General features: G+C 38.7%; 1 protein-coding gene across 3 annotated transcripts in view; it reads left to right on the plus strand.

The window, feature by feature from the left end:
- EXOC4 (exocyst complex component 4) overlaps positions 1 to 27,574 on the plus strand; it is a 729,394-nt gene that overhangs the window by 65,022 nt on the left and 636,798 nt on the right. For all 3 annotated transcript variants that reach the window (XM_036091687.2, XM_078059577.1, XM_078059578.1), the window contains exons 6-7: positions 7,291 to 7,534; positions 25,343 to 25,517. In XM_036091687.2, coding sequence (XP_035947580.2) covers positions 7,291 to 7,534; positions 25,343 to 25,517 — 419 coding nt within the window. The remainder of the gene's footprint in view (positions 1 to 7,290; positions 7,535 to 25,342; positions 25,518 to 27,574) is intronic.

A 27,574-nucleotide genomic window follows, 5' to 3' on the forward strand; every position in this document is an offset into this window, starting at 1 on the left:
TTTCCTTTCTTTTCTGCCAGTTTTTAGTTGTGTTTTTTACTTTTTATTTTTTATAACGTTCTTGTGTTAGCTGTCTTCCATCCACACCTGCCACTTGTGATTTTGTCTTAAATCTACACTTAAATTTTTTAAATGCTCATCATCAGTATTTTTTGCTGAAGTTTTTCCACTCATCTCTTGGCTTATCAAAAGGTTCCTTAAGAAAGGGCTCATGGGTGCAGAATTCCTTTAATAGGTGCTTTTTTTCTCTTTTTTCTTTTCTTTTCCTATAGTCTTGGTACTTAAAGGACAGTTTAGATGGGTATAAATTCCTTAGTTTACAATTTTTACTTCCTGATTTTCTTTTTTTTTTATAAAATGCTATTTCATTATTGTCTTCCTTTGTGTGTTTTATGAAAATTCTTTTACTTTTTTAATTAAAAATTTTATTTACATTCAAGTTGGTTAACTTATAGTTTATTATTAGGTTCTTGGTGGAATTTAGTGATTCATCAATTGCATATAATACCCAATGCTCATTACAAGTGTCCTCCTTAATGCCCATCACCCATTTAGCCCATCCCCCACCCACCTCCCCTCCAGCAACCCTCACTTTGTTCCCTATAGTTAAGATTCTCTTGGGGCGCCTGAGTGGCTCAGTTCCTTAAGTGTCTGCCTTTGGCTCAGGTCATAATCCTGGGGTCCTGGGATCGAGCTCCATTATCGGGCTCCCTGCTCAGTGGAGAGCCTGCTTCTTCCTCTCTTTCTGCCACTCCACCTGCTTGTGCCTGCTTGCTCTCTCTCAAATGAGTAAATAAAATCTTAAAAAAAAAAAAGTCTCTTATGGTTTGCCTCTCTCTCTGATTTCGCCTTATTTTATTTTTCCTTCCTTTCTCCTATGTTCATCTGTTTTGTTTCTTAAATCCCACATATGAGTGAAATCATATGGTATTTGTCTTTTTCTGACTTATTTTGCTTAGCATAATACCCTCTAGTTCCATCCATGTCATTGCAAATGGCACGATTTCATTCTTTTTGATGGCAGAGTAATATTCCATTCTGTATATATATCACATCTTCTTATCCATTCATCTCTTGATGGACATCTGGGCTCTTTCCATTTTTTGGCAGTTGTGGATATCTCTGTTCTAAACATTGGGGTTCATGTGTCCCTTTGAATCACTATTCTTTTATCCTTTGGATAAATACCTAGTAGTGCAATTGCTGGGTCATGGGTATTTCTATTTTTAACTTTTGAGGAATCTCCATGCTGTTTTCCAGAGTGGCTGCATCAGTTTGCCTTGTTTGCCCTTGTAAATTGTGATCCTGTAGACCTTGATGACTTTTTAACTTAGAAACTTAACAGTTGTAGTAGGAAATGCCCTGGAGTTTGTTTGTTTTTTGGATGGCTAATTTTCCCAGATACCCAATGGGCTCTTTCATTTTGTAGATTCAAGACTTTTTTTCTTTATAATTTTAAGTAATGTATTGTTTGTTTTTCTTCTAATATGTGACCTTTTTCTTTGCCTGTCTTCCGTTTCTACTACTTTCTCTTTGGTCTTTGTACTTCTTACTTTATATCCCTTTTATTCTCTATTTTGGTTCCCTGAATTTCCTTAATACCCTTTATTCATTTGAGTCTGTTTTCTCTTGGGTATTTTATAATTTATTCTTCCTGTCTGAAATGATAGCCGTTTTTTCCATGATCTCTTCTCAGTTTAGTCCATTTTCTTCTCACCTTTCTTTTATTTGTCCATGTCTGTTCTTAGTTTTGGGATTCTGACTCAAGGTGACTTTGTATCCCCAAGTTCTTGTTTGAATATATTTCTTCCATTTGGAGTGTTGTCAGCTAATTTTCTTGTGCTTCATGGTAGTTTTGTTGCAGGGAATTTTCCTCTGTTAATGTGTGTTAGATTTTTTGACACTCCCCCCCGCCCCCCCCATATACCTTCATACGAATTTGTTCATGTTTTTCTGTTTTCTTTTTATGGGTTTGGGGTGTTTTATAGAATTCCTAGCTCATTGGCTCCCTCTTCTGTCAGCATAGCAAAATCCAAATACTTGAGTGGATTATTGTTTTGACGGTAGGAGAAAGTTGTTCTCAGAATTTTGACTCTGTTGTGGGATTCTGAATTTTCCCTTTATGCTTCTTTCTCCCTTCACTATTCAGTAGCCAAAGGGCATTTCTCTCTTCCTTTTGTCTTATTTCTCCCAAAGAAGCTGGAGGTCTCAAATACTGCTCCTGCAAATTGTCTGCTTTTAAACTCTCTTCCCTCTAGTCCATGCTCTCATCTCTTGGATACTTTTTGAGTATTTTGAAACTTAGGGTGGACATAGTCTTTTTTAGAAGATAGTTGTAGATCAATCTTAGGATCATCACTAACCCCCTTGTCTCTTCATAATTCTTCAACAGCCTGCTTTTGCTTGCAACAAAGCCTTGTGGCAGAGCAGGGGTCAGGCAGGAGCCTGGGAGATCCATTGCTGGGATTGGGTGTTTTTTTTTTCTTACTTTTATTGACAGTTGTTGTGAATTTTGGGCTATTTCTGTCTTCCGGGTTATCCTGAGGGTATGATTTGTATGAGTTTTGTTTGTTCTTCTGGTTTTTCTAGTTTGTTTTTGGAGGAAATAAGGAGAAATGGGGACCTAAGTAACTACCGTTGTCTCTAGCAATCCAGGAGTTCCTAAAGCTAGAAGTTTTAAAAGTACATTTGTTTACTTTCTTGGGGGTTTCTTTTTGTGTTTTGATGTCTTATTACCTCATTTAATATACACAGTTGTGTAGATAATATTTTATTTCCATTTTACAGATGGAAAAATTGAGGCCCAGCAAGATTTAATGACTTGAGAGAGATTTACCCAGTTAGCATGTGGTAGAGTTGGTAATCAGATCTCAAGTCCTATGATGCCCAGCTCTTGCTCTTTTTTTCTTTTTTTTCTTGCTCTTTTAACTACATCGTGCTATCTCTTTAGGCGCTTGAACTTACAAAGCCTAACACGTATTATTGAATATTAATATAAACTATCAATTTGTTCATCTGTTCCTTGTGTCTTCTCTTATCCTGTTGCCCTCTTAAAATTGTTAGTAGCCACTTCTCCACTGGTGGCTACTTCTTGACTTTCAAAGATGCATCCTCCTTGCTCTAAAAGAGATAATGTACGTACGTTAAGTGCTGTTTCAAGGGAAACTGAACAGGTGTCATTTTTGTTTTTATAGTCTACCCTGTTTTTTGTTTTAATAGTCTACCCTCCACTCTACCTTTCCCTGAAACATACCATCATTTCCCCCTTAGCCCACTTTCACTTATGGGCGGACCAGCGCACATTCATTGTGCTTTCAATGTCCACCTCCGAGTTGTAACTATTCCTGTGCTGAGACTGTAAAAACCCCTAGCTTCATGTAAATGAGAGCCCCTAGTAGCAGAGTTGGCAATAGCTTTTGGCAGCCTCCTTTCAGGAGTAGGGTGTTATATTGTCTGTAGTTTCCTTTAAAGTAATTTAATCTGCACCTTAGGGGTGCTTAGTTAACATTTTTGAAGTACCTTAATCAGGAATCCACACTTCAGGGGTAGTTAGTTAACATTTGAAAGACCCTAATCAAGATTCTATACTCCAGGGGCAACCAGTGCATCAGAGACTGCTCTCTCAATCTGTACCAGTGGGTGCATTAATTAGAATAAAAGATGTTAGAGGTAATTTTTCATTGGTAAAACGAATGGTATTTAAGATAAATAGTTGACCAGGTATCTCCACTGAGACATGAATGGAAGATAAGGATTTGATGAGGCCAGAAGCATACGTAGGTCTAGAGCTTGATTTGGTCCTGTGCTTGTAGCCCTTGGTGGGGGATTTGTCAGCTCATCTGGCCAGTGGTTGCATGTGAAGTCTCTGTAACACCCCATGGGCTAGACCTTGCCCGCCTTGGCCTGCTTCTCCACACACAGGTCGTTGGACACATCCTCTGGCTCCACTCCTTTTTTTCTATTTCTTGTCCACAGAGGTGTTACTCTCAATTTTGAACCAGACTGTTTCTTCATAACTTCTTAGTTTCTATTTTGTGTATAACTGTGTTTTGGGATTGGCTACCTCAACTATGAATTTATAGTGCCATTTTGACCAGAATTATTGTTAAGTGGTCACTTTCTTATTTTCTATTTGAGAGTATTGTCACTCTTCTGAGGCCAGATTCCCGTCTGTGGGGGCAGCATTGTAGGTATGTAATTCTCTTGGTACTTTATTGGGTTAATTAGGCCTGGTGATTTTTTTTGAAGTCTCCTTTTATATTGAATACTGTTCAATAGTGACACAGTTCTCCTGTTATATAGACATATTGTTCTTGAATACAACATGTAAATGAAGTTATGTATGCAGGTCGAAATCAGATATATCATATTTACATACTTTAGTTACCGTGCATAGTATAAAGCATGACATTTACCAGGAGTTTCTATGGTAAATGCTACCGTTATCTCTTACAATTTAACATGCATAAATGTTAAGTTAAATAATGAAGCTTATTCATTACAAAGTTAAAGTGTATCACCAGGGTTCTTGTGCAGATTTGATGACGTGTGTATATAGCCATGGTGTGTGTTACTAATATTTTCTTACCAAACGTACCAAGAAAAGAAAGCAGTTATAGACTGGTCTACGTTGCTTCCTGTACTCACTGGGAAACAAAAGGTAGTTTTCTTTTATAGAACACTTACCTGCTTAAATGGGTTTTTCGCTTTATCTGTTATTTTTTTTAAATGGGCTATCTATAATCTAGGTGCACATAATTAGCTATAGGCCATGGAGCCAGAGATGTATAGATTTACTCTAAGTTGATATAATCATGGAATTGTGGAGCTTGAAGGGACTGGAGATACCATCTAGTTAATCATTTCATGAGTCCCAAAGTGTCTTAGTTAAACCTTCACGAATCTATGCTTAGCCTCAAACCATAGACACGATTTATATCCATTTAGGCATGTATACCTACACATCCGTATCTTCCTCCTTCCTTCCCTGTCTATGCATGTAATAAGGAACAATTGGGGCCAATAGGATCTTAGTAGTAATAATGGGGAAGAACATGAAAATCTTAATATTTAGCACTGTCCTGCCAGTGAGGGTCTTCAAAACCAGGTTCAAGAAATCCTCACTTGATAAGTATCTTCAGAGCAAAAAGATAAGGGAGAACTGGGTGAGAGAGTACAGTATTTCTAATTATAAAGTGTTCTAAAACCTGCGCGGTAAGTACTATATCATTATAGATACAAGGGAATGATTTGGTGTTTAGTTGTTTGGAAGTATGTACATTTTGTTCTAATTGTGGTGTGAGGCCCTTACTGAATTTCAGCTACATTATTTTTGTACAAGACTTTTTCCATAAAGCACCAATAGTTCTATCTGACCTTACAGGTTTTTGAAATTATTGGACTAGTCTTCATGGTTGATTATATTATCCTTTTAAATTGCCTTTTAATTTTCAGCTGATGTAAGTGAAATAGATAATATAAATTAATTAATATTGGATCTGTTCAGTGTTTATGCTCTAGGAGATTTCAGGCGACAAACAGAAAGATAAGGTTCTAAACAAATGTGCCATTTGGGGCTGTGGCATTTTATTATTCATACCTTGCTTATTTGTTATTTTTTAATAGGCTCTCTATCATATTAGTGCCCATATAAGTAGCTATACGCCACACCGTCTAGGGGCTCATGGATTTCACTATGTTTATCTCCTCACCAATCACTCTCGCGGTAGATGCTTGCGACACACAGGTGGCCCTTTGCTTGTGTCTGTTTGTGACTCACATGTGCTCTTTTGTGAAGATCATTTTCTCTCAGCGAAATTTCTATTACTTTTTTCCCTGCCTGAAGCTCTGCTTATAGTTGTGCTTCATTGCTTCCCCCCCCCCCCCAACCCCCTAACATGCTGAATTTAGATGGCTCGTTGGCTGCTAAGTATTTCTCTCTTCTTGTTGCTGGGATTTGGGATTTGTTTTGCGGGATGGAGGAATTCTATGGCCTGAGGGGTCTAGTTCTTAATAAAATAAAACCAGTAACTAAAATGTCTATTCTTGGAATGTCACATTTGGAAATATCAGTGCCTTTTGTTTTTGATTTTTTTTTATTATTTTAACATTTTTTATTATGATAAAATATACATAATGAAAAATTTACCATCTTAACCATTTTAATTGTACAATTCAGTGGCATGGTTTTTTTTTTTTTTTTTTTTTGGCCATCAAAGTTGTCATCTTCAGAGGCTTAAACCACCTTGGTTCTACTCTCACTTTACTAGTATTAAACTTTTTTAAATGGAATACCACGTCATCAAATGTCTTCCATGTTGCAAAGAAGATCCTAGGAATTTCGTCATTCTTCTGGCTTTTACTCACTTTTGCTTTATTCTATCTTACGCCAACCATTTTTAAAATGAGATAGTTATTTTTGGGTATTTTGGGGCACGTATTTGTGTGTATGTGCATTAGTTTGAAGGGAAGGCCTATGGTTTTCAGTAGATAACAGAGGTCTCAGATCCTCATCCCTGCCTTTCCCCAGCTCCTCAGTGGGAGATAAGAACCACTGTGCTAGGCTGTCTTCTTCCAAAATCAGGTGGTTGTGATGAAAGCTGTAGGCTATAGATGTACAGAGACTTTTGACATATAAAATTACTTCTCAGAAAACTAACATGGATTAGCAAGACCTATTTTCAGTAGTGTGTGTTATGGTAGACCTGTGTTTAAAGAAAAGTAGAAGGTGGTTCTTTTGTATTTATGAAAAGTCTTCATTATTCTTTTCCTCAGAGTCTTGTCTCACGTTGCACATACTGTTCTTCATTTTTCTTCATCGCTTGTCGTTTGTTTTAACTAATTTACCTTGTTTAACTTATCTCTTTTTATCAAGTTACTTATCTTTTCTAACTATTAAATAAGAGTTTTGTGACTGTGGTCTGGCTCTTTAGAATTCTCCTGCAGCACCCAAGTATGGCATTTTATCAACAGCGAATGCTTAATAAATGTCATGAACTGACTGGCTCATTGTAGAAGTGGCTGTCTGTGGAAAACTTTCTGTGATTTGCTTGTTTTTAATGGCTTCCACCTCTTATTTTAACTGATGGATATGATTTGAGGAATATAACTGTTACTTTGTGATTCTTAGTCACTATGTAAATATAATTTAATCAAATTTAATTGAAAAATCTTCTCTAATTCCTTTAAGGGAGTTATCAAAGCTATGATCTCATTTATTCAACCCATTCTGTTTTTGAATCTTGTAATGGAACCTTTTTCTTTTCTTTTTTTTTCTTTTTTTTTTTACAGTAAGGGAGATTAACCTGCAGGATATCAAGGAGGATTTGGAATCGGATCCAGAGGAGAACAGCACCCTTTTTATGGGCATCCTCATCAAGGGACTGGCCAAACTGAAGAAGATTCCAGAGACCGTTAAGGCGATCAAAGAACGCTTGGAGCAGGAGCTACAGCAAATTGTGAAGAGGTCTACAACCCAGGTGGCAGACAGTGGCTATCAGAGGGGAGAGAACCTCACTGTGGAGAACCAACCAAGGTAAACGGGCATGCAGTTTGTTGTTTTGAGAATTCTACGTTTTCTAGGATGGGGGATAGGTGAACAACTTCTGTTGATGTTATTTCTTGAACTTGGGCTACTAGAGCCCATATGAACTCAGATTGCTGAAAATAGCTGAATAGACATAATGCAGCTGGTTTTTGATATAGTTGAGAAGTTTTCAAGCATATTATTCATACTCAAATGAAAAAAAATGTAGTTATTGAATATTAAGTACTAAGCATATTCAAGGCATTTATGTATAGTATCTCATTTAATTCTCACCACCACTTTATGAGCTACTTATTAGAATCTACATTTTACAATTAGGGAAACTGGGGCTCAGAAACTAGTAATTAGTTCAAGGTCACAGAAAAAGTGGCTGGCCTTGGAGTTGAATGCATCTCTATGGTCTTTCCTCTGTCCTATGCTTTCTTCTTTAATGTGTGGTGATATTTGCCAATAAGGCAAATAGGTTTCAGGAATTCCTGTATCTATTTAAAATAGCTAATAGGATTTGGATTTCATAATTCTTGTTTTATAAGGGGAAACTGAAATTGTACTACAGTCCTGACTCTGTCTTGACTCATACACTGAGAGATCATGTCTGCCAAACCAGAGTTCCGGGCATAATAGACTAATATCACTTGACCATGGGATAAGATACTTGAAATTGAGGCTTTTCTAGAAAATCCAAGATATACTCTACACAGGTCTCTGTTCTCTCCCCACCCCCTTCTCTGCTGTTCCGCCCCCCCCCCCAACCCTCCATGTTTACCAGGGATTTGTCACAGTGGGGTGTGGGGAAAGAAACCAGTGGAAACTGCAATTTCATGTGAGAACAGAGGGCAAAGTGGAGCAGGTCTTCTCAGTTGCTCAAATAATCTAAGTTCCTGGGAGATGCCAGACAGTGTGTAGAAGGGATCATAATATTGTGGACCTGTTGTTAAGGGAATTCTACTGTTTGTACGTAGGACTTAAAAGTTGTTTTTTTTTTTTTTTTAAAGCAAATAAATTTAAGGAGAAAGAATAGCTTACTTAGAATTCCTCAGACTTTATATACTTTGGAAAAATTAATGTGTTCTATTTGTATTTTCTATATTCTTTGATATATCTAAATAACATTGATTTTGATTATACTTTAAAACTCTTCAAAAATTAATTCCCTTGAAAACTTCCTTCAAAAGTGCAGTTGGTATGGGGCACCTGGGTGGCTCAGTCGGTTGAGTGTCTGGCTCTTGGTTTTGACTCAGGTCATGATTTCATGGGTGATGGAATCGAGACCTGTGTCGGCCTCTGCACTCAACGGGGAGTCTGCCTGAAGGGTCTCTTCCTCTGCCCTTCCCCTTACTCTCTCTAGGTCTCTCTCTTTCTCTCAAACAAATAGTGTTTAAAAAAAAAATGCAGCTGGTGAAGAAACCATCTTCCACCCATTTCCTGCCATAGATCATTTCAAAGCACATGTTTTGATGGGTTTTGGAGTCAAGCAGACCTGATTTTGAATGCCAGCTCTATAATCTGAAGAAAATAATCCTATCTTAGAGGATTGCTTGCACTAGGTGAGGTCATGATTAGAGTTTAGTAGAGTAGCGCCAGTAAGAACTATTACATGCCTACGTATATATGAACACACGTGTTTATTTATTCTTGCTTCCTTCCTGAACTTCCATGTTCTTTGATCACTCACATTGTGATCCAGAGAGGCTGGGGAATGGTTCTAAATTGAACTTTGCTTTTCTTCTTTCTTTGCCTGGTGCCTGGATTTCCGTGAAGACCTTTTGCCTCCTTAGTAATGAACACTCCAGAATTCTGGCTTGCTATTTGCCCTGTGCTGCAAGTCCCTAGATGAATACACTGAACTTTCATAGGGAAATAACGTGACTATAGTGTATATTGGAAATAAAACTAAAGGGCACGGATCAATAACTTTTCTGCAAATCTCATTACAGTACCCTTAAAAGCAATGTGTCTTTCATAGGATTTTGACTCCTTCCTCTTCTGTTCCCTAAGCCCCTTCCAGAATTCACAACTGGAAATTACAGCTGTAGAAGCAGAAATTCAGCATACTGCCCCAGGAAATAATAAATGTTTCTCTGTGAGGAATGAGTTAGCAGAAGGGTTTTTCCCCCACTCTTTAAGTTTTTTTTGTTGTTGTCAGTATTTAGAGCTTTTGTAGGAAGGATATATTGGACACTGGCAAGTGAACATGCTGCTTCTCTTGGTTTCATGTGTATAACATGATCCCATTTTATAAAATGTACAAATCTGAAAAATTGGGCCCAAACTATTAACAGATAAAGTAGTCCAGAGAAAGCAAATATTTGGGGTGAACCACTCTTCTTGAAGATCAAAGATTAAAGTCTTGGGCTGGGATTCCAAATGACTGATAATTTTGAGCTAGTCTGTGGTGGCACTGTGCTTTCAAATGCCTTAAAACTCACAAATTAATGACCTTGGAAATGTCATTCAAAAGTGATTGGCATTGTTGCTTCTAGAGGCTGAAGATTTTAGAAGGGATATTGTCAGATTATCCCTTGAAGCTTGCATGGTATTTTGTGTTCATCAAACTGTACTGGGATGTGTTAGTGGCATTTATTTTAGAAAGAAGTCAAGTCATAATACTTCATATTATTTACCACTCAAGGAATCTTATGCTGAAATACAAGAATCTGTTTTTCTTAAAGTTGTAGTGTAGGCAAAAAGAACCATAAATCCTTTTTTTCCCCAATATGCACATTCTTTCCCTCACCCCCCAGTGAAATAACCTCTTCTAAATCATTAGCATATAAATGCTACTCTGAGGCAAGATAACAGTACTGTAACTTTCCTTAAAAGTTTCATTGTTCAACATCATCTTATTAAATATATTCTGGTTGTGATGCATTGCAAGACTGTTTTCATTTGTCTTTATGTAAAGAGAATTAATGTGGTGTGCTATTTTGCTAGAAAAGAAGGAAGCAGGCTAGTAAATTGTCATGCTTCACTTCCTGCAGAGCCAGAATACTCCCACAGCCAGTTTTTAAAAATCACTTTGGTGACCCACTTATTTTGACATCACCCCCCCACTCCCCCGGCTCCCAACTATCTGTTGTCTATAGGAGAGATAGTCTTTCTTTTCATTTATAATCTATGAAGTGTCTATAAACCTCTGCTTACTATTAAAGAAAAATATTCAAATACTGTTGCCAGCTCAGGATAAACTTTAGAGCAACATGTGCTTTACTAATCTCCCAGAACCTCCTGCTACCCATAATTTCCTCAGGAAGACAGGCAGTGTTTTTCAGTTTCAGATGGCTCATGTGGTCCGCAGTCTGGGCAGCTCTTTACCAATTTCTTCATCTCCTGCTGCCTAATGACTGCTTCTTTCCCAAAATCTAGCTCATAAGCACTTCATAGCAATTTTTGTTCCAAGAAGCTGGAAGAAGTTCTTTAATAATTAACAAATAGGAAAAGCACGAGGAAGAGGTAAGAGAAATAAAATCCTCTCCAGGTGCAGTATCAAGAATATGGAGGAGAGAAAGACATGAGAAAATACAGTGATTGGCAGGTGGGAGGCACCTCTTCCATCTATTTGAAAATGGGCCCCTTTAAATGTAGAGGCAGCAAATCATTGCAAGGGGGAGGTGCTGGAGGGCTGCTCAGCTTTGGTAAAAATGCTGGTCTTGAAGAGGGCAGAAGGGATTGAATGAGTTGAAACCATGGCTGCTATGGAAACCCGTTTTCCTTTTGGAAAGAGATCATTTTGCCATGTTTCTTCATCTTGGTTAGGAATGACGGAAGATTAAGTGTCTGATCTAAAAGGCAGAGAACATTACATGTTCTGTGCCCACTGGGATATTAAAGATTTGTGGAAAACACAAGAAAGAAATATGCTTTAATGCCAAAAGTAGTTGTGTTTGGATAATGTAGATTTTTCCTCCCTTTCTATTTTGTAACTGTTACTAAGTTCTAGTGAAAAATAAATTCATTATTTAAGAATTCAAATACCAAAGTTATTTTAATAGAAGAAATCATTGAAAATGAAAATGCCTAATGGGGGTAACAGTGTGGAAAAATGTAATTAATACCTGTTTGGAGACCAACAGGGTCTTGACCATTAGATTACTTTCTATGATATATGTGTGTGTTTGGTTATCTTCTAACTGCTCTTAGAATGGAAGCCTTGAAAGTGAATGAGTTTGCCTTGCTCAGCACCCTATCTCCAGAATGTAGCACAGGGCCCACCTGACCCAATATTTGTTGAGTGAAAGAATGAATTCCCAGATACGTTGAATATCTACCATGGACCAGACACTGGGCTGAAACGCCAAAGAAATAAGGCATAGTCCCTGTCCTTAGAGAGTTTAAAGTCCAGAGAGGAAGAAAGGCATTAATCAAAGAACTTTTCAATAAGTATATTAGTTTATTATGCTATTCTTTTTCCTTTTTAAAATTTGAAATTTTTAATAATACAGGGTTCAGATAATGTTTATTTCCTTTTCAGTTAACTATCTACTTTTCTGGTATGGTTTTTTTTTTTTATTGATTTGTAGGAACTCTTTATCTATTAAGAAAATTAGTTCTTTGGGATTTATTTTATAATTTCCCCTCACTTTTTCTCTTTTGACTTTGTTTATGGTCTATGGTCATACCACCCTGAACGCGCTCGATCTCATCTGATCCTAGAAGCTAGTAAGCAGGGTTGGGCTTGGTTAGTACTTGGATGGGAGACTTTGTTAAGATGTCTGGCCATGTAGGCATTATTATTATATATTACAGTTTTTGTTTTTATGAGGCTATATTATCAAGCTTTCTTTCATAGCTTCTGAGTTTTGTGTCAAACTTAGGTCTTCCTTACTCTTAGACTATAAATAAAATTTCTCAACTTTTTTCTTGTATTTATATAGTCCCATTTTTAATATTTATGTCTTTGATACATCTGGAATCTGAAGGAGTGGCCACACCACTTTTAAACAGATGTAACACTTACTGAACTGTATTATAATGGGCTGTATGCCCCTTTCATTTCTGCCTCCTATGTATCTGCCATGTAATTGATTGTCAGTGTTAGCTGAATGCTTGCTGAATAATTCTAACACTGAATCATTTACTTTATAGTCATGGGTTTTTTTTCAAGGTTGGTATTTGCCTCATTTCCTAAAACTTTTTTTTTGGCTGGTAGGTTTGTAGAAATGATTGAATTACTGCTTTAAAAGTCAAAAAAAAAAAAAAACTTTTGAGAATATTTTTGAAACTCTGAGTCCAGAACTTGGAATGAGGGCATACTGATATAATAGGGTATTCTTAGAAAGTGGTTCTGTCTATGAGGAAGTCTAAAGGCTCAGTCCCCAAGATTAGTTTTTTTTTTTTTTTTTTTTATTTATTTTTTTTAAAGATTTTATTTATTTATTTGAGAGAGAGAGAATGAGAGACAGAGAGCACGAGAGGGAAGAGGGAGAAGCAGACCCCCTGCTGAGCAGGGAGCCCGATGCGGGACTCGATCCCGGGACTCCAGGATCATGACCTGAGCCGAAGGCAGTCGCTTAACCAACTGAGCCACCCAGGCGCCCCCCAAGATTAGTTTTGTAGTACAAATGCAGTGTCTGTGAAAAGACAAATAAATGAAACACTTCTCATGTTTTTTTTTTTAGACCTGTGGCTAGAGTCAGGCATATGAGTGTTTTTCAAATAAGTAGCATTTCCTTTCATTTTTTCCTTTTTCTATTAGTTACTCTTCTCCTAAGTCTCTGAAATGTAGGATTTTGTGGGATTGGTCATTTTATTGGACAGAAAAGTCATTTAAGAGCAGCTGTGAAGCAAGGTCAAGCATTTGTCCTTGTGGCTTCTTGTAGCCATTCCCAAGCACTGCATGTGGCGCCTGGACATGCTTGGAATCAGGGAGGGCCTTGATGTAATTTAGATGAGTAGTTAATTCGAATCAAAGCAAGCGGGAAGCAAGTAAATTTAACTTCAGTGATTATGATATCACTTGATTAAATCTCTACTTCTGATTACACATATCAGTGAGAACATGCTTTAAATATACTCAACTGTTAAATACTGAAGGGTGTGAATAGGATGAACCAATGACATACAGAAGAAATTCCACTGTTCTTCAACTAGAACATATCCCCTGCAGCTTTATTGCAATATTTTTAGAACAAATGAAAGGAGTTAATTCTTTACATGTGGGACTTAATATACCAATTGTTAACTAAAACATAAAATTTATTACCATGGAAGGTAGTACTGGTTCCAAATCTATGTATGTTCTAGTAAGGCTTAATAAATAAATTGGTAATAGCTTCATAACATATCAGGTGAATTAGTAATGTTAATAATGTTCTTTACTCTTTTGTAAGCATGAAATTGGACAGCTGTCTTTGTGACTGTGTATTGTTCTTGAGTTAATAGTCTTCAGAGAAAGGGTGTTTGGCTAAATGGGACAGGTCTTAATATTAGATTGCTTAAATCTTTATTTACATTTGTCAGGGTGAAAAAAAAACCCAACAAAACCTGCTTTTGAATTCTCTTGTTTTGCATGCTATTGCAGGTTCGAGTTAGAGATCATACAAGTTAAAGGAATGGCAGATTAAAATCTATTTCATGGTATATTGATAACAATTAGATGTGAGCCTTCATGGCTACATCGGGGCCCCCTTCTCTATTTGGCAAATAGTGGTAGCTGCCTTAGGTCTTATTTTCTGTGCACTTGTTGGTGTTAGACGAAAGGTATTCCATATTCAAACTGACATTAAGTCTTCCATTGCAAAAACACAAAACACTTGTGTCAAGTGACAGTTTTCCCTTGCTGATGTTTAGGGTCATATCAGATGGGATTAAAGCATCGTCATGTGTCTCTTAGGCTGTATTTCGTACCTTAGGGCCTTGTCTAACTCCTGGCCCATTTCATTATTATGGTCTCTAATCAGACTGGACTATGAGTTTGCAAGAGGGGGTTTAACTGTGTTTTTGCAGCCTGATCTAGGGCTGGGCACGTATTAAATGCCCAAGAAGTTTAATGAATGAATAAGAAAAAGATGCTAAGAAGATAATTTTTTAATAAGAGGAAGTGAATTTTTAAAAAAATGTCTGCACCGCTTACAGGAGTGGGGTCTAAAGATCAGCAGCACCAATGCCATTTGGAAGTTAGAAATGGAGGAGTGATTAAATTAGAATCTCTGGGTGCAGTGCCTGCAGGGGTCTATGCCTTAGGTAATTCTCATGCATGTCAAAGTTTGAGAACACTCTTTGTATCATCACAGACATTGCAGAGTTTTCTACTTTTGTAGTATTTATGCTTTGCAAAGCAGTCATCTGGTATCTCACCTGAGTGAGCCTCACTATTTGCCTCATCACAGGTAGGGGCATTTATTCTTAATCCCAGATGTACTCAGGGAAATGTGAAAGCCGAAATAATTTGACAGTTCACAAAGCTTGGTGGTGGTGGAATTAAGAGTGGAAGTAGTCTCTTTCCATCATATAAGTTTGCCTTCTGTTTTCTATAAAGATGACGCTCCTAATTCCTTTTCCTGGGCCTGATTTTGTTTCTCCACCAGAGAAAGGCAATATTTGTACTGACGTATCCGTTCTCCCACCCAAACCCCCCATTGTGATCAATGACAGGCCTCTCAGAGATGGCTGGACATGTTAAGAAGTGTGATCAGCGGGATGCCTGGGTGGCTCAGCCGGTTAAGCGTCTGCTTTCAGCTCAGGTCATGATCCCACGGTCCCGGGATCGAGTCCCGCATTGGGCTCCCTGCTCGGTGGAGAGCCTGCTTCTCCCTCTCCCTCTGCTGCTCCCCCTGCTTGTGCTCTCTCTCTTTCTTTCTCTCTGATAAATGAATAAATAAAATATTAAAAAAAAAAAAAAGAAATGTGATCAGCAACCACAGAGTAAATGGATCTTAATTAGCTCACCTGAGAATTAAACTGATGACTTAGATACCCAAGCAGTTCCCCTAGGGACCTGGCACATTCTTGTACTAAAAATACACACCTAACATCTTTGGTTATCTCTGAGAAGGGGATTTATGGATAATTTTTCTCGTGTTCCACTAATGATGAAATATTATTTTGGAATGGGGGAGAGACGTTTTCCCCCTAGCCTCAGTGAGGTATAATTGACGTACAACATTGCATAAATTTAAGGGGTAGAACATGTTGATAGGACATCCTTATATATTTCAAAAATGATTACCGCCATAGCATTAGCTAACAACTGCATCACATCAATTAATTACCATTTCTTTTTTTGTGGTGAGAACTTAAGATCTACTCTTAGCAACTTTCAAGTTTATAATATGATATTAACTATACTCACCATGCTATACATTGGCTACCCAGAACTTACTCATCTTACAGCTGCAAGTTTGTACCGTTTGACCAACTCCCCACTTTCTCCACCCCCAGCCCCTGGCAACCATCATTCTAGTCTGTTTCTTTGAGTTTGGCTTTTTTAGATTCCTTGTATGTGAGAACATACAGTATTTGCTGAACTTACTTCCCTCATCCTGATACCTTCAAGTTTCATCCATGTTGTCACAAATGACAGGATGTCCCTCTTTCTCATGGCTAAGTCATATTTCATTGTACGTACATATACATGTGTGTATGTATACGCATTCATATACACACACATGCATACCACATCTTCTTTATCCATTTTTTCATTGATGGACACTTAAGTTGTTTTCCCATTTTAGCTGTTGTGAGCAATGCTGCAACAAACATGAGAGCTCAGACGTCTTTTTGAGATCCTGTTTTCATTTCCTTTGGGATATATACCCAGATGTGGGATTGCTGGATCATATGGTAGTTGCATTTTTAATTTGTTGAGGAACCCCCATACTATTTTTCATAGGGGCTCCACCAGTTAACATTGCCAACCAACAGGGCACAAGGATTCCCTTTTCTCCTTGTCCTTGCCAGTATTTGTTTTTCTCTTGTTGTTTGATGATTGGCATTCTACCAGGTGTGAGGTGGTATCTCATTTTGGTTTTGATTTGCATTTCCCTGATGATGAGTGATGCTAAGCACCATTTTGTGTACCTTTTGGTTATTTGTGTATCTTCTTTGGAAAAATGTCTTATTTAGTTCTCTGCCTGTTTTTAAATTGGATTGTTTGTATGTGCCTTTTTGGTGTTGTTCCTGAGTTGTATGAATTCTTTATATAGTTTACATATTAATTCTTTATCAGATATATCGTTTGCAAATATATTTTTTAAAGATTTTATTCATTTGAGAGAGAACGAGAGCGTGCCCGCGTGCACGAGCGGGCAGAGGGGCAGAGGACGAAGCAGACTCCCTGCTGAGTGGAGGTTCCCAACTTGGGGCCCGAGCCCAGGACCACGAGATCATGATCTGAGCCGAAGGCAGACGCGTAGCTGACTGAGCCACCCAGGCGCCCCTATCATTTGCAAATATTTTGTTCTGTTCTGTGGGTTGCTTCTCATTTTTTTGGTGGTTTCCTTTGCTGTGCTGAAGCTTTTTAATTTGATGTAGTCCCAATTGTTTGTTTTACTTTTTCTGTCTTTGCTTTTGGTGTCAAATCCAAAAAATCATTGCCAAGGCTGATGTCAAGGAGCTTACTTATATTCTCTTCTCAGAGTTTTGTGGTTTCAGGTCTACAGTCGAGTCTTTACCCCACTTAGAGTTGACTTTGGTGTATGGTGTGAGATCATGATCTAGCTTCACTCTTCTCCATGTGGCTTCTAGTATTCCCAGCACCTTCTATTGAGGAGGTTATCCTGGGAAAGGCTTTTCAAAGAATGATGCTAATACTTTAATTAAAAGGAAGAAGGCCTGGGTCTGTTTTCTTTTTTCTTTTTTTCCAAAGATTTTATTTATTTGACAGAGAGAGAGAGAGCGAGAGCAGGAACACAAGCAGGGGGAGTGGGAGAGGGAGAAGCAGGCTTCCTGCCGAGCAGGGAGCCCGATGTGGGACTTGATCCCGGGACCCTGGGATCATGACCTGAGCCGAAGGCAGACGCTTAATGACTGAGCCACCCAGGCGCCCCTGGGTCTGTTTTCTAATTTTAGTCGCTAGTTTGACATATGTTAGAATTAATTCACTGGGGTCATCTACAGGGGATTCAGGCACTGAGCATGAGAGGCTGACTTACAAGTGGGGAAGCGACACAGGACGAAAGCTCCCAGCGCCAGGGCCCACTACAGTGTGCTTTTTATTTTTGCTCTGTTTCTTTCTACGTTGCTAATAGTTTTTTCCTGTTCTTTTCATCGTGCAGATGGAGAATTAGTCAGCATTCCTCAAATAGTAACTTCTTTTTACATGAAGATTGTTATTAATAAGTGGCAAAACTTATCTCTACCTCTTTAAGAGTAGGTATTAGATAACCCTGAAGATTAAATGGGATCTCTGTCCTGTTTGAAATGGAAAATACTCGCTCAGCCAAGCTTATTAGGAAACCGTGTATGTGAGGTGGAGACATGTAAAACGAAGACCATCTTGATATGAAATAATTGATGATCAGTTTCCTTTAATTTTTCACATAAGACCCAAGCTCGGAGGTCAGTGTTTTCTTATCTCTTAGAGCATAGTGGTAGGGAAATAAATAGTCTGTGGTTTTTGCCTTTGTCTGTCAGTGGGAAAATGCAGAATCCTGATATTGAAGTCTCTGCTGAGCTGCAGATAGGAAGTAGTAGAACGGAACGGAACTGATTTTCTACCTCGTGTGTGTGTCTCTGCTTCGTGACCAAGTAAGGCAGCTCCTTGGCTGCAAACATGAGTTTTCCAGCCAAATGACTAATTCAAGGTTCCCTGGATGTTAAATTTAGATTCAGATAGTTGTATCTCACCTTAAATATTGAACATTTTTCACAGCTTGATGATACAGCTTTATACCGTAGACACTCCTTGTCCCCTTGTAACGCTTCCTTAACATTTTCTTCTTACGTTTCTTGAGGACGAGACAGACAGGTGTAGCTGCAAGTGGGAAGTTAGTAGAGGATCTGGGAAATAAGTAACATTTTACTTATAAGAGGGCTGTTTCCAAAACCTGCCAGGTAATTGGATGTATGTTTAAAGAGCAAACACTTTCTTCAGCTTGACACTTCTGTGTTCTTGTTTTATTTACCAGGGGTAAAAACTAGTTTACGGTGAGAAGGTAGAGTCCGTATAGACAGTTCTATTGACACTTTTTCCAGCCTTGGTTTCCTTGGCATTGTATAGTACTGATATCTCTTTGGCCTCTTTTTTTTCCTCCCTCCCTCCCTCCCTCCCTGCCTCCCTTCCTTCCTTCCTTCCTCTCTCTCTCTCTCCCCCCCTCCCTCCTTTCCTTCCTTCCTTCCTTCCTTCCTTCCTTCCTTCCTTCCTTCCTTCCTTCCTTCCTTCAAGATTAATTTATTAGAGTGAGAGAGCATGCGGAGGGGGAGGGAGAGAGGATCTGAAGCAGACTTCCTGCTAAGCGAGGAGCCCAACGCGGGGCTCCATCTCACGACCCTGAGATCATGACCTGAGCTGAAATCCAGAGTTGAAGGCTTAAGCAATTGAGCCACCCAGGGACCCCTGGCCTCTTTTTAAAAACGACTTCCTTTTTTTCTAATACGCCTTAAAAGGAACATCCTCTAAAATTGAGGCCTTTCTTTGAACCTTATCTGCGTTGTAGTTTCATTGTCTATAAAATGAGGATAAAAGCAGTCCCTTCCTCATAGGGTTGTCCAAAGGTTTAAATGAGATAATTGAAGTAAAGCACTTCCCACAGTGCCTGGCATAGAATCAGCGTGGCTGTGTTTGGCATCGTGGTCTTTGTTACAGCCCTTGTCGCTGTTGTCATCGTCCTCTTTCCCCTCCTGCTTCAGCTCTCCTGTTTCAGAGCTCTCTTTCATTATGCCAGCTTTAGCTACCAGCGCCATGCTGAGGACCCCAGGTCAGTGTCTCTGATCCTAGACTTCTAATATTGCCGCCACCCTACATTGCTCATTCTTTGACTCATGAACTCAGGCACCCGTGAAATTTGACTGTTTTCTCCATTCGGGAGCGTTGGGCCTTGTGTTGGAAGAGATGTGTGGTTACAAGGAGGCATAAACCAAGGGCTCTGCCCTTCCTTTCTGGCCCAGGAGGCTATGTATGTCACTGTTTTGTCACTACACTGTGTCCATTGTGAGCGTCTGTTTTTGGAGGGAGTATGGAATCCCAGAGGAATGAAGGAATTCACCCTTACTCTGTGAGTTAGGCCTCCTTCGGAGGCCAGATCCCAGATCCAACGAAATCGAAGCGGGAGTTTTACGGGAATGATGCTGCTATATCTTACGGAGTACAAGCTGGTATATCTTACTAACGGAGCTGAAGGAAGGACAGAGATGCAGCTGGGCCATGCAGACACCTGGCGCATCTCCTGGGTCTCTCCCCCTCGCCTCTTCCACATGGTAACTGTTAAAGGTACAGAAAACAATTTACTGTTGTTTCAGGTTTGCTTTTTTAGTATACTTCTATTACATTTTGGCATGTGTATCTCACCACCTGTGATTAGGAAACTGTATTTGAAGAAGTTTGTGTCTGAGGACCTGCGATATGGAATGTCCTCGTGACGTCTTGAAGGCCCCATGATATGCAGCGGAGAGCTGGCTTCAAGTCTGTGGTCCTCAAGGGCATGCATACTGTCTGGCCATCCCAGGATTACTATTTCCCTTTACCAGCTGTGATGCTGTGTTGCTGTAGTGCATACTCTTTTGTGGCTCTAGAAATAATCTCTGTGGTACATGTGAGAGAGAGAATGTGTGTGCTTTTTTTCTGAAGGATAGAAATGGCAATTAGTTGAAATTTTAATCTCTGAGGTTCTTAGGCTTCTTTGTATATGAGGCCTTTTGTTGAGTTCCGTTTAAGGAGTCTCTAGTACTTTATTAATTCTGTCTGCTCTTTTGTCTTTTAGATCAGTGGTGAAAACCTTGAGCCTAAAATGATTTAAGTGACTGAGTTAACTGCAATGGAATGTTTTATTTCTTTTATTTATTTAAATTTTGTGGTGGGAGTGGGGAATAACTTCAGTGGGGCTTTGTGTGTTTGGGTGACCCTGAGTATGTCTGCAGCTGAAGGCAGACACTTGTTTTCTCAATCTAGTGTCGTGTGGGCAATTGGCGAGTGTCTATGAATATTCATCTTGTTTCAGTTGATTTCTGGTGGCTCTAAATTGGGCCAGACTAGTGTGGATTTATGTTCTATTTATGTGAGTGATTCCCAATCTCTCTTATTCTTTGATGCTTCAGGAGAGAGTCGTCTTACTTTTTCTTTTTTAAGGAGTGCATATGGTGTGCCTTTGCAAAGTGTGTGTTTTGACTTTAGTTTCTTTTTCCTTATTAGCCATTCACTCCTCATCCTACTGTGGAGGGGTCAGCTTCCAGTGCTCCTCTGAAATCCTCTAGTCAAGGTCACTGGGACCTGTGAGTTGTATGATTCTCCGTCTTTACCTTCTCTGACCTCAGCGTAGCCTTGACTGTGGGTATTCTCTTCTCCTTTGTCTTCTACAGTTTTCTTTCCTGGCTTCATTCTTCCTCCCTAGCTACTTCCTAACCATCTTTTCAATGCTGCTCTTTTGGGAAGAGTTGGCTGTGGACCTTGCTTGCCTTACTTACTCTGCATATTATCCCTGAGTGATCTCCTCCTCTCAAATATTTATCATTCTTAAAGATTTCTTTCCAGTGTCAGTCTCTCCCCTGAGCTCCAGATTTGCATATCCAAGTGCTTAAATAAATAACACCTTAAATGTAACCAGATGTAAACCCAACATCTCTCCTTCCAAATTTCTGCCTTCAGTTGAATGCTCTCACTCTCAGGAAAGATAACCATCATCTTCAGAGTTGCTCAAGCCAGAAACCCAGACAGAGGGGCCCTGAACTCTCTTCCCTCTACCTGGTTCTGTCCATTTTCTGCTGTGCTCCTTCCAGCAGTTCAGTGAGACCCCTAGAGCAGGTATTAATTAATACTTTGTTTTTATGGATGGGAACACTTAGAGAAGTTGAGATTTTTTTTTATTAAAAAACATAGGAATTATTGATGCTCTGAAAGCACGTGAATCTTGATTTCTTACAGGTAACTTATATTAGTGGAAAGAACAGACCAAAAGGAGTCGACCAAAAGAGAAAAGCTCATGTCCTCCTGTAGTAAGACTCCAAAAGAATCCGCTTTCATAATACTTCACTTTTTGAGACATGAGTTTCCTTTTTCACTGTTTTATATGTTCTCACTACAGGGGAGGTGTTGGGCCCTGCTGTCCTCACTCAATGCCATAGCTGATGGGTTTCTTTTTAAAATAGACATACTGAGATACAATTCACATACTACACAGTTCATCCATTGAAAGTGTACAATTCAGTGGTTTGTAGTGTATCCACAGGGTTGTGCAACCAGCACCACTGTCTAGTTCCAGAATATTTTTGTCCCCCCGCAAATAAACCCCATATGCATTAGTAGTCAATTCCCACTCACTTAAGTAACTACGGATATATTTTCTTTCTTTATAATTTGCCTGTTCTGGGTATCTTATATAAATAGAGTCATAAAATATGTATTCTTCTGTGACTTTTCTTACGTAGCACATTTTCAAGGTTCATCCATGTTGTAGTGTGTCCCAGCACTTCATTCCCTTTGATAGCCATAAATAATAATCTGTTGTACAATTACACAACATTATGTTTGTCCATTGATGAGTTAATGACATTTGGATTATTTCCATTTTTACACCTTTACTATTGTAATATTTTACTCTTAGGAATAATGCTGCCATGAGCATCTGTGTACAAGTTTCTGTGCACACATACGTTTTCATTTTTCTTGGGGATATATCTAGGAGTAGAATTCCTGGGTTCATACGGTAACTCTATGTTTCATGTTTTAAAAAACTGCCGAACCGGTTTCCAGAGCAGCTGTACCATTTTACATCCCCACCAGTACTGTACTGAGAGTTCCAGTTTTTCTCAACATCCCCAACAACACCTTTTATCGCTTGCCTATTTGAATACAGCTATCCCGATGGGCTGAAATGGTATCTTGTGGTTTTGACTTGAATTTCTCTGATGTTGCATGTCTTTTGTTTGCCTGTTGGTTATTCATATATCTTCTTTGGAGAAATATTTTCAAAACCTTTATCCGTCTTAAAATTTGGTTATTCATCTTTTTATTATGAGTTGTAAGAAATCTTTAGATAGGCTAGATACAAATCCTTTGTTAGATAAATGATTTTCAGATATTGTCACCCATTTTGTGGTCTGTCTTTTCACTTTCTTGATGGTGTCATCTGCAGCACAGAGGTCTTTAATTTTGCTGTAAGAACTGTGGCTTTTACTTATACTGCCATGCTTGTGCTGTGTGCTACGGCAAAGGAGAGTGTCCCTGTCTTTGAAATGGGTCGACGTTTCAAATGTAGGTAGAGCTGCAACCTGACTCTCTCCACTTTCAGCCTGTTTCTTCTCCCTTCTTTCTTCCCTGTGTGGCCTCTCTTACGGCTGTGATGGTCATACGACAACAGGTCTGTCTTGGCCTTGATCGTTCGGGACTGAGGGAAACTGGCAATGTGTCAGCATTTTATCAAAGGATTGCTGTTTCCATGATGTCAATAGTTACCACGAATCTCATCCTAAACCTCAGTTCCCTGATCCATCTCTTTTCTAAGTAGAGCACTGCCCCTGGTTGCTGAACTGCTCTTGTCCTTGAGTGGCCGTCAGGGTGTGCAGTCATGGAGCTTGGTGGTCCTGGAGATGATCAGACAGCAGCACCCTCCATTCAGAGGAGCCACTTGTTTTCCAGTGTTTTCTGCTTCATTGCTGGTTTGCAGGCCTGTACCTGGAGCTTCATGCCATTGGGCAGTTGGACACCAGTGTGCCTCAGGCTTCTGGATGTCTTGGATCAATAAGATTTCAAGAACTGTTAGCATATAGTATAAGGTTATTTTTAGTTTTGTCAAGTAAGGACATTTGGCAATGTAATTGCCATCGTGATAGAGAATGAGATATTCCTATCAAGAGAGTGCCAGAAATACCAAATGAATTTACTTTTGTGAAAAGCTGATGTGTGTTCCTATTCTTCTTATTCTGCTGTCTATCCCTGAAAAATACCCTGTGGTCTGTGGATCGATATTTGGGAACCATAAGGCTTACATACTTAACTTAAATCTTTATTTGAAAAGTAGAACCTTCACTTAATCAGGAATTTACTCTGTATGATGCCAGATACCAGTTTTATATAGATCATTTCCCTACGCTGGATTAATTGTTTTGGCTGTTAATGTGAGACACATCTTCCTCTGTACCCTCTGCTGATATTTGAGTATTTCTCCTGTAACACAGATGAGAAAGAGTTGTTTTAGTTATATGTGCGTATAAATATGATTTTACCTTTAAAAGATTAAAAAAAACCCAACCATCATTCCAAAAGTAGAATGGCTCCTATTTACAAATACAATGTTTAATTTCTGGATTATGTGTGTTCTAAACTGGGAGTACTACATAAATTTTTATTGATTCTGTCTCATCTAAATTAAAATGTCAAACAGATATTAGGGTTTTATCATAAGATAGTTATTGGCTGTCACACTGGCACATTAATTATAGTAATTGGGCAGTAAAGTAGCCATAGGAATAGATAATAGGCTATACATTTTGATGAAATTATAGTTATAACCTCTTATTTATGGTAATAAAATCTTGTTAATTGACATTGCTGACAAGCTCTTTTGCTTCCCTTTTCTACTTTTCAGGTTGGTTTGTGAGTCTACTTAGGAACTCTGAACTGAGAGCCCACAATACACAATACACAATAAAGATCACATTCCAGAATTTTCTAGACTCATTCATGGTATACACATTAAATTCAGCAAATATTTGCTGATCATGTTTTAAATGCTCCTAAGTATGCAGAGATGTATAAAGCAGTTTCCCACATTGAAAGACTAATACTGAAGAAGGGAGGCAAAACATTTCTATGTAAATACCTGTGACCCACATTTATTGAGTTACATATATGAGCCACATGTAAGTACCTAACAAGTGGGATAAAATACAAGTTCAGAGGAGGAAAGAATGATTCCAAGCCTAGGTGATCAGTGAAGCTGTAAGGCTCAGTGATAGAGGAATTACTTGGAATTTCTGACATAAAGCTTCGAGCTATCTCTGAAAACACATTTACATTCTAGAACTATAGCAAGAGGTACGTGGTTAAATGCACCGACATGGAAATCAACTTTTGTTCTAGGCTCAGCTGCCGTACAACCTCATTTAGTGTCCTTGAGTATATAAAATTGATGAAATAATATGTGTCCAGCATCTCTCACTATGAAAAATGAGATAGTGCAGATGCCTAAGCTGTTTCCTGTGGTGAAAGTCAGATTGCTTGGCAGGTGTGTATTTTTTTTTCAGGCAACTTAGGCCATACATCTGAATGGTAGGCACAGCTTTCCATGACTAAAAGGATTAGCATCCTTACCAAAGTGCCCAATTTATTGCTGGGAAATAGCATGTTCTGTGTAACATCAGAACTGTTGTCTGAAAAATTGCCTGAATTTCTCGGAGAAACTGCCTATGTGAATACAGAGTAGTAGTGTGGTGATCGCTGAAATTTGTTAAAAAGGAAACATGAGCTGTTACTGCTGGTTTAGGGATGTTACAGCTGGTTTTTAAATTCTTGCATCATCTCCGTTTTATAGCAGAGAAAACTGAGCTTTAGACTTCAAAAGTTGCTTCGATCATACAACTGTTGGACATCAATCTGTGGAAATCTGATGCGCTGTTTCCATGGTTGATGGTTTTCGTGCAGGCCATTGTAAGCCATCTTCGTGTGCGTGCGTGTGTGGATGTAAATATTATCTGTTTTTTCACCAGGTTGCTTCTAGAACTGCTGGAGTTGCTCTTTGACAAGTTTAATGCTGTAGCCACTGCACACTCCGTGGTCCTGGGGTACCTGCAGGACACAGTTGTGGCCCCCCTTACTCAGCAGGAAGACATCAAATTGTACGATATGGCGGACGTGTGGGTGAAGATCCAAGATGTTCTGCAGGTGAGGTCCTTTTACAAATACGGTGCCATCTTGCTTTGGAATAACAGGTTGGGATGAAAAATCTGCCACCTAAAATATTCCCTTACTCACAAACAGTGAGAAAGCAGTGTTGCTAGCTGATGTCATCAACTTCTATCATCTTCAAAAAAGACCTTTTAACTTTTTTTTGCCAGGCTTTAAAATTAGGAGATTCTCCGTATGTAGCAATCAAGGATGTACAGTATTTGGCTTTCTGTTGTAACGTACTTGGCTTCACTGGAATTAGTCATATATTAAGGCAATCAATATTAAAATGTTCTTAAACAGTGTTTTATAAACATGTAGCTTAGTTTTATGACCATTTTCCTACAGTCGTCTCTTGCATATATTGGGGTAAATGACAGGTCAAGAGCTTGTTTTGAGAGATGAAAATAACCGTAAGGTATAAATGTATCACTTTGATTTGTTGAAGATTGGAGAAATGTTATTACTCTTTGGTATGATGGTGCAGAGATGGTATTTAGAAATTTTATTATATTTCCTCTCCATGTGCTAGGAAAATATATTTGATTTGGCTAGATGAGAATTGGAAATACGATTAAGAGTTAGCTGAAGCAAATTTGACATAGCCAAATGGAAGTGACTTGGTTAGATAGTACCTACTAATATGAAAAAAATTAAGTATATGTAGGAAATTGAAAAATATAACTGTGTAGGAATGAAATTACTTGCATGGCAAATAGGAGTATTTGCAGGAAAAAATAAATCATGAATGTAAATTGTAGTCATTTTTAAGACTATAAGGTGTGTCCTGTTGGATTGAATGAAGGATTCTTGGTTATTCATTCATTAGACATTTTTTTTGGTGCAGTGTGTGTGCTTTATTGATGGCTCAGTGAAAAGAATATAGGTTGCAACTACATGCCCTGAGTTCCTTTTGCTGCTTTGTCTGTTACCATGTGTCCATAGTAGGTGCTTGATGAGTATTTGTTTATTGAGTAAAATATCTTTATTGCTTAGAAACTGGTTCTTACACTGAGATACCACCTTACACCAGTTAGAATGGCAAAAATGGACAGGGAAAGAAACAACAAATGTTGGAGAGGTTGTGGAGAAAGGGGAACCCTCTTACACTGTTGGTGGGAATGCAAGTTGGTACAGCCACTTTGGAAAACAGTGTGGAGGTTCCTCAAAAATTTAAAAATAGAGCTACCTTATGACCCAGCAATTGCACTCCTGGGTATTTACCCCAAAGACACAGATGTAGTGAAAAGAAGGGCCACATGCACCCCAATGTTCATAGCAGCAATGTCCGCAATAGCCAAACTGTGGAAAGAGCCGAGATGCCCTTCAGCAGATGAATGGATAAAGAAGATGTGGTCCATATATACAATGGAATATTACTCAGCCATCAGAAAAGATGAATACCCAACTTTTACATCAACATGGATGGGACTGGAGGAGATTATGCTAAGCGAAATAAGTCAAGCAGAGAAAGTCAATTATATGGTTTCACTTATTTGTGGAACATAAGGAATAACATGGAGGACATTAGGAGAAGGAAGGGAAAAATGGCGGGGGGAATTGGAGGGAGACACGAACCATGAGAGACTATGGACTCTGAGAAACAAACAGGGTTTTAGAGGGGAGGGGGGAGGGGATTGGTTAGCCCGGTGATGGGTATTAAGGAGGGCACGTACTGCATGGAGCACTGGGTGTTATACGAAAGCAATGGATCGTGGATCACCACATCAAAAACTAATGATGTATTGTATGGTGACTAACATAACATAATAAAATTAAAAAAAAAAAAAAGAAACTGGTTCTTTAACGTTTTATATCTTGATTTACTAATATCATGGATATATGGCTTTTCCCACAGACATGTCCCATGTTTATTTTAAGGATAAAATGAGATAATAGACTTCAAAGCCATTTCAAAAATAGAATGAGGGACTTTTGGTTCTAGCCATGGTGAAATTACTTCCTGTTGTAAGCAACTCTAAAACCGGATGGACTCAGGCAGTCAGCACATTCATTTGAGAGCAGAGAACACATGAAGTGAATCCCGCATTCAT

The sequence above is a fragment of the Halichoerus grypus genome, chromosome 12, assembly GCF_964656455.1.
Source record: "Halichoerus grypus chromosome 12, mHalGry1.hap1.1, whole genome shotgun sequence".
NCBI lineage: Eukaryota > Metazoa > Chordata > Mammalia > Carnivora > Phocidae > Halichoerus > Halichoerus grypus.